General features: G+C 51.3%; 2 protein-coding genes across 2 annotated transcripts in view; one reads left to right on the forward strand and one right to left on the reverse strand.

Annotated features, from left to right (window-relative positions):
- The window catches only part of ITGA11 (integrin subunit alpha 11), a 38,764-nt gene extending 32,633 nt beyond the window's left edge, over positions 1-6,131 (forward strand). Inside the window, exons 22-29 of the mRNA XM_057372267.1 lie at positions 199-288; positions 1,287-1,377; positions 1,488-1,601; positions 2,534-2,620; positions 3,133-3,243; positions 3,634-3,729; positions 4,264-4,377; positions 4,621-6,131. Of these exons, the coding sequence (XP_057228250.1) occupies positions 199-288; positions 1,287-1,377; positions 1,488-1,601; positions 2,534-2,620; positions 3,133-3,243; positions 3,634-3,729; positions 4,264-4,377; positions 4,621-4,692 (775 nt within the window). The 3' untranslated portion in view covers positions 4,693-6,131. The remainder of the gene's footprint in view (positions 1-198; positions 289-1,286; positions 1,378-1,487; positions 1,602-2,533; positions 2,621-3,132; positions 3,244-3,633; positions 3,730-4,263; positions 4,378-4,620) is intronic.
- A 1,170-nt stretch (positions 6,132-7,301) lies between these two features.
- FEM1B (fem-1 homolog B) lies at positions 7,302-12,929 on the reverse strand. The gene is made up of 2 exons (XM_057372277.1): positions 12,636-12,929; positions 7,302-10,299 (listed from the first exon to the last, which is right to left on the reverse strand). Exons 1-2 carry the CDS (start codon positions 12,881-12,883, stop codon positions 8,664-8,666), a joined length of 1,884 nt encoding a protein of 627 aa, XP_057228260.1. The 5' UTR covers positions 12,884-12,929; the 3' UTR covers positions 7,302-8,663.
- Positions 12,930-12,935: the final 6 nt, after the last annotated feature.

Consider the following 12,935-nt stretch of genomic DNA (forward strand, 5'->3'; position numbering starts at 1 on the left):
GGGATTATATCCCAATTTAGGATAGGATTCTAGCTCAGTTTAGGATGGGATTCCATCTTTTATGGAGGTGAATAAAAATCCTGGAATAAAATTGCTGCCTTGACCAAAAAATCAAAAGTTCAGCCTTCCAAAAAAAAAAAAACCCAAAATTCCAGAGGGGATTGGGCTCCTGGCTGACCCCCTGTGGCTTCGTTGCAGTGACAGYGAGGAGGAGGAGAGCACCAGGGAGGACAATGTCGCCCACCTCAACTTCCAGCTGAAGTACGAGGCCGACCTGCTCTTCACCAGGTGAGAGACGCAGCTCCCGGGAGGTCACGGAATGTGGGATATCCCTYGGGAAAAGCAGCCGGGAGCAGGCTTCAAGCAGAGCTTTAATTTGGGAATTGATGTAAAAACCGGGAGCTGGAGGAGCCGTAAAATCAGGGAGAGATTTTTGTAGAATTCCCCAGCTGTGGGGAGCTGGGCTCTCCCGACGTTTGAAGGGACAGATGTTATGGGAGAGGTGTGAGGTCAAGTTTTTATGGGAAAAACAGGGATTTCTTGGAGGTGACAATGGCCATAACAGGTGTTCCCRGTGTCTGGGCCGGCAGCCATCCCACAAATCCAGCAGAGGGATGAGAGTGGAATCACCAGGAATTAAAGTCTGGGAGAGGCAGGGATGAAGGCACGGATAATTCATGGAGCTGATGGGAAAAGCAGGGACCCCRAAGCACATTCCCTGGCACTGTCTGCTGGAATCCTGAGGAGATTTTTGAGACCTTCGGTCATTTTATATCTTTTCCTCTCAGACATTGAAAATAAAATCCCTTTAAAACTCGGGATTTATGGGGAGCGAGGGGATTCTCCGGTTCAGGACGAAGGGGAAGCGTGGAAGGGGAAGAACAGCACRGAAAATATCAAATTTGGGAACTTTGGCACGGAAAAGGAGGGCRATAATTTTAAAGAATGTGGGGATTTGGGGCTATGTGCCATTGCAGGTGCTCCCAGCCCAGGTCCTACAGGACATTCCTGGCTCCTTTCCCTCCTCTCCAGCTGCAGAGCAGRGATTGATTTAGGGTTAGCTGGGGCCTTGGATAGCTCTGCTTTATTGAAAGGGGRAGAAAATCCTGCAAAGAAAGAGAAAATCCTGCAAAGGAAGGGGAAACCCTGCAAAGGAAGGGGGAAACACTGCAAAGAAAGGGGGAAACCCTGCAAAGAAAGGGAAAATCCTACTAAAAAATGGGAAATCCTACAAAGAAGGGGAAAATCGTACAAAGATCACCCCTGGTCACCCCATGTTCCCCCAGGACCTCGAGCCTGGACCATTACGAGATCCGAGCCAACAATTCCCTGGAAAGATCCAACGGYGCCGGGCCCCCCTTCCACTGCACCTTCACGGTGAGGAGGGATCTGACCCTGTGGGACCCCCAGGAGTTATCCCAGATTTGGGATGGGCCCTGGGATCCTCATCCTGGGATCCTGGCACATCCCTGTGCTCTTTCCTGCAGCTGCAGAACCTGGGATTCTTCCCGGTGGCSGGGCTGACCCTCCGGCTGACCATGCCCGTGGCCACCCGCGGGGGCAACCGCCTGCTGCTGCTGACGGAATTCCGGCCCGAGCAGGTACGGGGGATTCCAGCTGCTTTGGGATAGGATTCATGCCCAGGTATGGGAGCATTCCAGCCCATTTGGGATGGGATTCCAGCCCAGTTTAGGATAGGATTCTATCCTGATTGATGATGGRATTCCAGCCCAGTTTAGGATGGATAGGTGCCTTCTGCACAGGGACAGGGAGGGAGGAATTCCATGGAAAGTCCCTCCATCCTTTGGGAACACCCCTGTRCCCACACCTGGGTCATGCCCAGAGAGACTTAGCATTCCCTTGGCTGGAAATATGGAATCATGGATTCATGGAAACATGGAAAATGGCAGAGGCCAAAGGGTTTATTCCAAGGATTTCTCCAATCTCAACCTCCCTCCAGTGTGCAGCGAATTCCTGAGGGTCTAGGAAGCGTTGGCTGTGCCTGGAATGAACTCCAGGCTTGAGCCTGGAATTTGGGAGGGCTAGGAGCAGATTCCAGGGCTTCCCAGGCCGATGGAAAGAGCCTGGCACCTTTATGGATGGAATTTACTATGGATGGAATTTTTATGGGTAGAATTTTTATGGATGGAGTTTCCACAAATGGTATTTTTTAGGGATGGAGTTTTTATGGATGGATTTGGCCTCCATTGGGAATTGGGAATTCTGCTGGGAATGTTTTGTGACACAGCTCTGGCAGAATCCTTGTGTCACCGGTGCCACCCTGGCACACATGGCCGGAATCTGGGATGAGGCTCTCTGCCAGGCTGGGTTTTGCTGGGAAGAGGCACAAAACTTGGGAATTCATTCCCGTAGGACACCGGGATTCCTCCAGCCCAGCAAGCACGGCTTGATCCCAACTSCAGCAAATCCTGGGATGTGCTGGGGACCCTCAATCCCACCGGGATGGGAGTGCAGGGAAGTGACCACCACGATCCCTGTGTCCATWCCGGAATTCCATTGGCTTTTCCCACAGGAAAACACGCCCTGCAGCATCTGGGGGAACACCACGGACTATCGGAGGAGCCCGGCTGAGGAGGACCTGTCCCGCACCCCACACCTGGTACTCACCCCCACAGCACCCATCTCAGCTCCAGGAGACCCCAAAACAGGGAAAATCCCAAAGCAGGAATGGCCCACAGACATGGGAGGGGACGGGCATGTAGCCACTGGAGTTTTTGGGGAACTTTTAGGAATTTTTAGGAGACTTTTAGAATTTTTTGAGAGATTTTAAAGCCCTTCAGTAGTTTAATTTTTCCTCTCAGGTACTACATATAAAAYCCCTTTAACACTCAGCATTTATGGGGAGCAAGGGGATTCTCCAGCTCACAAAGATCATTCTTTTCCAAGGGAAAACTTGGAGGAGAAGAGCAGCCCCAAARAAAAGAGCAAATTTGGGAAGCTCGGGGTGGAAAACGGGGAGCTAGTTGTAAGGAATGTGGGGATTTGGCCACACGGGAGGATGGGCACGCAGCCCCTCCACGGGGATTCTCCCTCCCTCGGCGACTGCTGGGGATCAGTCCCAGGGGGATTTTCCCTCCTTTTCCAGCGCCGATCCCACGTTTCCCTCTGCAGAACCACAGCAACTCRGACGTGGTTTCCATCGAGTGTGAGGTGGAGTTGGCCCCCGGTGAGGAGCTGAAGCTGCACCTCCATGGGAATCTGTGGATGAAGTCTCTGAGAGCAGTGAGTGATCCCAAAAAACCCCARGGATTTGGAGCATAAATCCCCAGAGGAGGTCTTGCATCCTTTCCAGGCTGTGTGGGGTGTTTTTTTTGTTCCCAAAGCCACTTTGAGAATCTGATTGGATTGTGAATCTGACACTCACAGCGCCTCACTGTGGACTATTTAACCCAAAAATTAATTAATTAATGCAAATTTAATTAATTTAACATCCCCTTTTGGCCCCCACCCCTTGCCCGCCCTCCATCCTTCTCTCCCATGGAGGTGCCCACAGCATYCCTGGGGATKCAAAGCCACAGTGGGGGGATAAATCCCAGGACAGGGGGATGGATCCCCTGGGAATGGCAGCTCCTTTTCCCTCCGGGAATGCTGATCCCAGCCCCTCTGCTGCAGCTGAAGTTCAAGGCACTGAAGCTCACCATGAACGCCGCGCTCCAGCGGCGCTTCCGGAGCCCCTTCATCTTCCGCGAGGAGGATCCCAGCCGCCAGGTGAGCCCAGGATTTGGGATCTGGGGATTTGGGATGCTGCAGCTCTGATCCCAGCCGCCAGGTGAGCCCGGGATTTGGGATCTGGGGATTTGGGACGCTGCAGCTCTGATCCCAGCCGCCAGGTGAGCCCGGGATTTGGGATCTGGGGATTTGGGATGCTGCAGCTCTGATCTCAGCCGCCAGGTGAGCCTGGGATTTGGGATCCAGGGATTTTGGGATTGTGTAACCCTAATCCCAGCCACCAAATCCAGGGAGTTGGGAGGCTGCAACTCTGAAAAGTTGGGAAAATCCCTGTGGATGGCAAAAGGGCTGGAGTGAGCCAGGGAAACTCGGAAACTCGGTGCGGTTGTAGCCAGAGCCGGGCTCCAATCCTGGAATCTCCAGATTCTGCTGGGAAAACTAAGCTGCATGCTTGGTGCAGCATTCCCAAAGGATYGGATGCTCAGCATTCCCAAAGGATCAGGTGCTCAGCATTCCCRCTGTCCCCTCCATCCCTGCCCAGAACCCGCAGCACTTTGTTCTCTCCTCCTTCAGATCACGTTTGAGATCTCCAAGCCCGAGGAGTCRCACATTCCCATCTGGATCATCCTGGGAAGCACCTTTGGAGGGCTCCTGCTCCTGGCCCTCCTCGTCCTGGCGCTCTGGAAGGTCAGCAGCCCTCGGGCCCCAAGTTTTGGGGGATTTTTGGGGATTCTGGTGCAGGGAGGGACCCTCTGGCTCCACGTCCGGAGCCCCACGAGCCCCACAATACCACCAGGACTCACCAAGARCTCCTCCAAAATCTCCTTTTCTACAGAAATTATATCCAGGGTCTAAACTTCCAGCTGGTACCCCACTAAAGGCCAGATCCCRGATTAACAGCAGGATTCTGTTTCTCTTCCCTCCTCGCAGCTCGGGTTCTTCAAGAGCGGGAGCCGGCGGCGAGCGGCGGAGCGGGAGCAGAATTCCCAAGGGATGGAGTGACRCTGCGGGGGCCAGGAGCCCCTCATGCCCCCTCCCAGCCCGGGATTCCTGGGATCCCGAGGAATTTGGAGCTGAGCTTGGCTTTGCAGCGGGATGAGAGCCAAAAGCCATCAAAACCCCTCAAACCACCCCMAAAATTCCCCAAAGTCTCCTCGGAGGAGCTTCCAGCTGGGATTCCAAGGCAGCAGCAGCGTGGCTGAGGTGTGCCCAACACGGGGCTGCAAAACTCCTGAAAACAATAAAAATATCCCAAAAAATCCCACAGATCGCTCCTTCCCATGGCGGGGCCGGAGCAAATCCCAGGCTCTGCTGGCCACGGCTCTCAAACTGCCTTCGTTAAGAGGAGTAATTAAGTGGAGGCGTTAATTAGTCTGAATGCACTGAACRGAACGATCGTGATTTCAAGCACCTTAATGCCCATCTCCAGTGTCCAGCTGTACATAATTGTTCTAAAAACAGGAAGGAGAAAAGGAGAATGGAAAATTCTGGGAAAAAATTCCCAGGAAAAAAAAAATAAAGTCAAAATAAATTAAAAGTTGTTACAAAAAATCAATTAAAAGCAGTTTGATGAGTTTTCTCCCAGCAGAGCAGTTTGGGGAGCTCGTGGCCGTGGCGAGGGCCCCCACCTGTATCATAGCTGTACATACATGGTGCCATGGAAATCATGGAATTCGAGGGGCAGGAATGTGCCCCTGGCATAGCAGAATTATTTATGCTAATATTAATTTTATGGAGAGGAGGGAAGAGGATGTTTCTGAATGCGGGATGAGGTTTGGGAAATACTGTCCTGGTGTTTTTGAAGGATTAAAGATACGGTATTTTAAAAATTCACAGTGTCTGTTCCCTTCTTCCATGGGTGTGAGGGGTCTGTGCTCCCATCCCTYTGTGAGTCAGGGGATGGGATAGCATTCCAGCCCAGGTACCATGGGTAGCATGGGGTTCCAGCCCAATTTAGGATGRGATTCTATCCTATTCTATCCCAGTTCCATCCCAGTTTGTGACTTTTCCCCATCATTTGTTCCTGTGGGATGTGAGGGTTTTCCAGCCTGTTTTAAAGGAGGATGAAGCCTCTGGGAGTCCCAAACTTGGTATCAAATGCAGGGAAAAAAATCCCAAATMATATTTTCCATTCTCAGCTGGAGCGGGAATCCTCCATGTCCAAGTTGTYGGTGGACTGGGAGCTCCGTGGTCCCGCTGGGGGGCAGGGATACCYCAGAGAGCCCAAATCCCAGGATTCCTCAGCTCTGGGTGGATCCCACAGGGTACCTCCTTCCTTTCCTCCTTTCCAGGCTTTGAATCCCGGAACACAGAGGGAATCAGCTGGAGAACAGCCAGGAACRGGCAGGATCCTTCTGTGGGATGTTCCTTGGGATTGGGTGGGTGCATGTCTGGAGCAAGACAACACCTGCCTGTGCAGATAGGATTATTTTTAYATAAATATATAAAAATACATATATACTCCCTCTTACCTATATATATTTTATATTTTTATCTATTTTATATATCTATTATATATATGTATTTTAATATATTCTACATATTTAAAATGTATATATATATATATCTATAAATATATAGAGATTTAGATATATTTAGGTATTTATATTTCTGTATTCCTATATTTTTGTATTTATAAAATAATAAATATTTATTGTGTGTATGTAAACAGGTATACATGTATACCTTTTTCTGTATCTATATATACATTATATATAATTTTATATAATTTTATATTTTAATATATATACACACATATACATGTGTGTATATATATATAAATACATATTTTATGTATTAATATTTTATATATATATATAAATACATATGGATTTATGTATATTTTGTTATATATATAAAATACATATAATATATATTATATATAAGTTCTATATTAAATATTTCTTTTAGATATAAAATACATTTATATGTATTTACGTATTTCATGTATTATATATATGTGTATATTTTATGTATTTTTATATATATATATATATAAACATACGGGTTTATGTATTTATATATATAAATACACATTTTTTATATGTATTTATACATTTCATATATGCCATATAAATACACAATACACTCGCAGCACCTGAAGGCTCCAAGGAATTTTATCAGGAGCTTTAAATAACCCCAGAGCCAGGGCAGCCCCGCAGGTTTTAATGCTCAGAAAGAAAATTGCAGATCATCAAGAGAGACAGTCCCAGGATTCCAAAGGTGTCCGCAGGTATTCCCTGTCCTTTGCCAAGAGGGAAGGTGGCAGGACAGCATTCCATGACACCAGACAGCAGGAATTCACCAGGAAGTGGGACAAGGACACAGCTTTTCCATCAGCTGCTCTTCCCACAGTACACCCTCTCCTTTAGGAAGTGTTTTGGAATCAGCTGCTGGGAATTTTAATGCTGCTGGGTCTCCATCATCCCAGGAAAATGACACATTCCACTATCCCAGGTTGCTCCAACCTGGCCTTGGACAATTCCAGGAATGTGGCAGCCCGAGCTTCACTGTCCCTAAACCTGATCCTAAACCTGTTCCTAAAGCTTTTCCCTCAAAGGACATGACACCCAGCATTCAGCCCTGGACAAAAACCAGGAATTCCACACTAATTCCACATTCAATGTTTATTTCTTTGTCATACAAATAGAAACGTGTGCCCCAATCTCGCCTGAAAGTTCTACCCGGATTGTTTTTAAAAAAACCCCAACGGAACATTCGTTCATCCTGACAGTTAAAAAGCTGCGTGGGAAAGGAACAGAGGGTTCAGGAGCCTGTCCCAACAAGTGACAATTTTCCTGTCGGAGCATCTGCCACTTCTCCCAAAGTTCTCAAGCGACAACGTTCTCCTACAATCAGCTGCTCATCAGCAGAGAGGTTGATGAGAGGACAATTTTGTAAAAATCAGTTCTAAGAATAGAGATTTTTCCCTACCGAAAGGAGTAAAAACCATGAAAAACCCTCGAGTCCAATTCGGGGAGGCACAGACTCCAACGCTTCTTGGAAAAGCCAGGTTCAAGGAAGACTCTCTTTGGCGACAGACTGCTCCGTTAGGAAGATACAGCATCTGGAATCCAAGAGTGCGGTTGGACAGACGTTGAGTCAAACAAAAAGGTGCGTGTTGAGTATCGGAACAACAGAAAAAAACCCGAGTTAAAAGCAGTTTGAAATGTTGGGACACACACAAACACAAACACCCTACCCAGTTTCTAGGGATCCATGCATGATGTTTGGATAGGAGCGACGGAGCTACRGAGAAAGAAACGATGATTCCGGTTATTTTGGGTCGGCGCGGAGGTTCCTTGTCTGGAGGTGATTCCGTACTTCCTGGAGCAGCGTTGGTGAAGAGCTGGGTAACAGAATTMAGAGCTGGATTTGGACCTGCATTTCCTAACAGAGCATCCCTCGTGCCTGCAGCTGTCGGTAACCGCTGCACAAACGGGAATTTGGAATTTCCCGTCCAAACGCGGCTTTCATGATGTTACCGACACCTCCAGCACAAACTGCAAGGCATAAAAAGCATGGTGAGGTATGAGAGCAGTGCTCTGCTCCAGGTGGGGATGCTCCACTATTAAGCAGCGGCCACAGAATTTCCAATTTTTCTTTGCCCACCTCACTGCAAGGAGCTTGAAATCCAATTTGCGCATTGTTGAGTGTTGGACACAAAACATTCAATGGGCATTACCCGGGGGATATTTCTCGTGTCATTTAGAAAACTGAGAGCTAATGAAGCAATTTTTTAATCATAAAAGAAATGACCAAAATCTCAAACATCAGGTTCAGCTACAGGACAATGAGTAGCTTCTTCCTGCCCCCGCCCTCCACAATCTCCACCAGAGACCCAAGGCTGCAGACGGAATCCAGAGGAACCCAAAACCAAAGGAACGGAGGGAAACGACTTCCCGGACRCGGGTGCATTCTGCTGTCTGCTGCCGTCCCCCGAGATAGCACCACCACAGAAGGTTGGACACGGCCTAGTGGAACTGGACAAACTCTTCCAGAGTCCTGGGGATCTGGTTTTGGTAGCTGATGTTGTAGATCCGCACGGCGCGGGCAGCCAGGCACTTGAGACTCAGCTTCATTTGAGTTTTAAGGAGGATTTCAGACACCCCGGTGGTGCTTTTGTCCAGGGGCGTTTTCTTCTGCTTGTTGGTCATGTCTGTGTGGGCACCGGCCTCCACCAGGCTGATGATGATGGAGTGCAGGGTCAGGAAGTCGCTGATGGGCCGGTGGTACTGCACGATGACGTGCAGGGGGCTGTTGCCCTCGTTGTCCACAGCGTTGACGTCGGCACCGCAGTCCAGCAGCAGCTTGGTGACCAGGGCRTTGGGGAAGCTGCACACGTCGTTGGTGTGGAAGTCGTCCACGGGCGTGCCGGAGTTGACGGCGTGGTGCAGCAGGCTGGAGCCGTCGCGCGTGCGCGGGTCCAGCTGGATCAGGTTGTAGATCTGCTTGTTGATGCGTGCCTGCTCCTCCTCGCCGCACTGCGTCTTGGTGGAGATGCACACCAGGTASAGGAAGGTGAAGATGTTGCACTCGTAGTTGTCCGTGGCCGTGTGGACGTCGGCGTCCGCGCTGCTCTTGATGCGGGCCATGCCCTGCTCGATCTCCAGGACGCTGCAGCGCAGGACGCTCTCAATGTCCTTGGCCTTTACAGGCTCGTTCAGATGGATCATCTGTGAGAAGACCTGTGCGAACCTCAGCAGGTCCTTGTGGGTGTTCCTGTTGCCCTTCTGCCGCAGGTGCAGGGCGTGCAGCCACAGCTTGATGCACTGCTCGAACTCCATGTTGTCGGCGTACACYGCACCCCGGTAGATGATGGGGTGGGACACGTCGATATTGTCCGAGCCCAGGATCCTCTCCCGCACGATGAGGCCTTCCATGTGCAGGGCGTCTCGGTCCTGCCTAATGGACTCCAATTCCTGCGGGGTCCTGCACTCCGACCTGTTCCCGTAGGCCTCGATTTGGGGAAGCACCTCCTTCTCGATGACGTTCTCGCTGTCGCGGTACCTCTCCAGCATGGCTAAATACAAATAGTGGTACGTCTTCAAAATGTCATAGTTCTCCCTGTCGTTGGCAAAGGAGGCCCCCAGCAGCTCCAGCGCCTCAATCCTGCTCCTCCTGTCGCAGTCAGCGTGCGCCAACAGCAGCTCAACAACATCGGCCTTGCAGCTCTCAGCGGCCACTTTGAGTGGCGTCATGCCRTGCCCATTGACCATCATGGCCGCCTTCCACTTAACCAGCTCCCTGACGATCTCCAGGTGGCCGGCCTCGGCAGCAAAGTGCAGGGCGGTGGCCCCGCAGTGGGCCTTGGCGTTGGGGTCGGCGCGCTGCTCCAGCAGGTAGCGCACCACGTCCGTGTGGCCCTTGTAGGCGGCGATCATCAGGCAGGTGTTGTCGTACTTGTTGGCGATGCTGATGTTGGCGTTGTTCTCCACCAAGTACTTGACGATGTCCAGGCGCCCGTCGAAGCAGGCCGCCCGCAGCGGCGTCGAGTTGGTCACCGTGGTGTGGTTGACGTTGGCACCGTGGCTCACCAGCAGCTTGACCACCTCAAAGTGGCCGGCGCCGGCCGCGCACCACAGCGCCGTGGCGCCATCGATGACGAAGCTGCCAACGGGAGGACAGGGACAGGGAGTTAGGATGAAACTCTTCCAAAAGCAACCCACACCCAGCCACCAACAGGTGTTTTGCAGCCAGCCCCATCCGGGATTTCATGGATCTCACTGGGATCGCCAAGGTGTGGAAATGAGGCTGATGGAGCACACAGAGCTCCCTAACGAAGGAGCGTTGGGAGTTGGAACTTCAAAGCAGCCAAGGGCTTTGGCCACCTTTAAGATCCCACCCACAAGCTCCAGCGACAGCCTAGGGAGGACTGCGAAGCAGAGCTCCAAAATTATCACTTTAGTGCCATAAAGTGACACGTTAAAGACAAAGAAAAATGGGTATTTTGGCACAAAAAACAGATTTAGAAAGCAGCATCAGCCCTGGCAGCAAAACTGGCTTCAAAATTTCTTCTCACTTCCCCTGCTCCCTCTCCCTGAGCTGCAGATCCACCAGCACTTCCCAGTTTGAGATCCTGTGCCCTGARCCAGCCCTGCAGCGGCAACACAAACAGAACCCCAGGAAGAAAATCCGACCCAAAAATGCAGAAAGTCCCAAGCGGGGTTGTCCCACAGACCTGTGTCACAAGGTGGCCTTGCAGCCAACGGGGACATGAGGGGACAGGTCCCTCTTTTTAAGCTGATTTCATTCCCTGACCCAGCACACAAAATAAAGGATCTGTCCTTCCTATTTCCTGTTTTTTGTAGGATTTAAATGAAGAAACAGGCAGTGCTCATCCACCCTCAAAGCAYGTCCCAAATCAGAGGAGGGACAAATATTTCCTTCTATCCAAAGAGCCACATTCCTAAACTTAAAATATCAAAAGATCAGCTTAAATTTCACKTTCACAGTGRTTTTTATCATTTGGTGAAGCTCTCSTAGCTCAACATCAACTGTTTGTAAATCCAGCACCTCCAGAGGCTTTTAAAGATGTCAGAGAGAATTCCCAGAGAGAAGTTCCTGATTTTGCAAACAATCCCATTACAGTATTTCTCTGTTGAAGCAGGAGGAGAACTGGAGCCAGGATTTGCCCATGAACACAAGGCGACTGCCAGTGTGTGGCGGCTCCGAGCGGGAAGCCCGGACACGGGGAGCCGCTGTGCTCCCTTATCCRAGGCCCAGCAATCCCTGGAGATCACAAGGCCTCTCCTCCCCTCCTCTGCACCCATTGTGTCTCAGACAACTCCTCCTTTCATCTGTGCCAGGCACGGCCTCTGGAAAACATCCCCACCCCAGCTGGGCAAAACTCCAGCAGCAGGGCATGTGCTGCCTGTCAGGAGCACCTTCCCACAGCAGGATTCAGGGCAAAGCTCGCCCCAGGAATTCTCAGCCCATTTCTGCTTTGGGAAAAAAAAAAACCAGCTGGAAGGGGAAAGGAAGGAATAAAAACAAACCATGCAGGGAAGTGGCTCTGCACGTAAAAACTAGAGTGTGAGAAGCCCTCCCTGACGCCACTGCCACCTGCAGCAGCACAAATGTCACAGGAAGACCACTCTGGCCCAGCAGAAACTCTCGGGCTCTGGGGAATAGTATCCTGCCCACAGCCTCACCTGGGCAATTCCAAAGGGAAAAGGCTCTTAACACAGCAGGTGGCATCTCCAACCACACGTGTGTTTTTTAATCACATAATCACCAAATTTTGACCTAATTTGGGTCTTCAACACCCACACAATGTTTATGGGTGGATATCACAAATTCATTTCTAAAACCAGAAAGAAGGAGGACCCTGGGCCCTGTGCTTCATCCCTGTGCCCAGGAGGAGCAGGCAACAGATCCTCCTGGAAGCTCTGCCGAGGAGGGCAGGGAARGGATCACAGATCAACAGCACAAGGGCCACCAGACCACAAAACACTGAGCTGGAAGGGCCTACAAGGGCCACCAGAACACAGAATATCCCACCCTGGAAAGGGACACACAAGGTCCACAAGTCACAGAAAAATCTGGGCTGGAAAGGACTCCTAAGGATCACCAAGTCATGGAATAATCTGGGCTGGAAAGGACTCCCAAGGGTCACCAAGTCACAGAAAAGTCTGAGCTGCAAGAGGCCCACAAGGACCATTAAGTCACAAAACAGCCTGACTTGGAAGKGACCCACAAGGACCACCAAATCACAGAATACTGAGCTGGAAGGGACCCACAAGGACTACCAGGTCACGGAACACTGTGTTGGTAATGATTCCCACAGACCACCAGGGTCGTGGAACACTCTGGGCTGGAACTCCCAAAGCGCACCAAGCCCCAGAAGAGCCCGAGCCGGAAGAAGCGCTGTGTCCCGGAGCGGGCTCCCCGCACTCCGGCTGTACCCGGGGCCGTGCCCGGCTCCCTGCCCGGCCCGTACGTACCCGTCAAAGCGCACGGTGCCGGTCTGCTGCGTGTGGACGCGGTAATGCTCGAGCAGCAGCCGCACCACCTTGGCGTGCCCGTTGCGGGCGGCGATGATGAGCGGCGTGGAGCGCTGCCCGCCGTGCTGGCTCACGTAGCCCAGCAGGTACTTRATGTCGCTCTCGGAGCGGTTCAGCAGCAGCGCGGCCAAGGTGAGCACGCGGCCCTCGCTGGCCGCCTTGTACACGTACCCCGCCAGCCCCTCCATGGCCGCCTCCGACTCCGCGCGGCCCCGCCGCCCGCAACGGCCCCGCTCGGGC

Source organism: Malurus melanocephalus, unplaced genomic scaffold, assembly GCF_030028575.1.
Source record: "Malurus melanocephalus ecotype Western Australia unplaced genomic scaffold, MMel_1.1 scaffold_169, whole genome shotgun sequence".
Classification (NCBI taxonomy): domain Eukaryota; kingdom Metazoa; phylum Chordata; class Aves; order Passeriformes; family Maluridae; genus Malurus; species Malurus melanocephalus.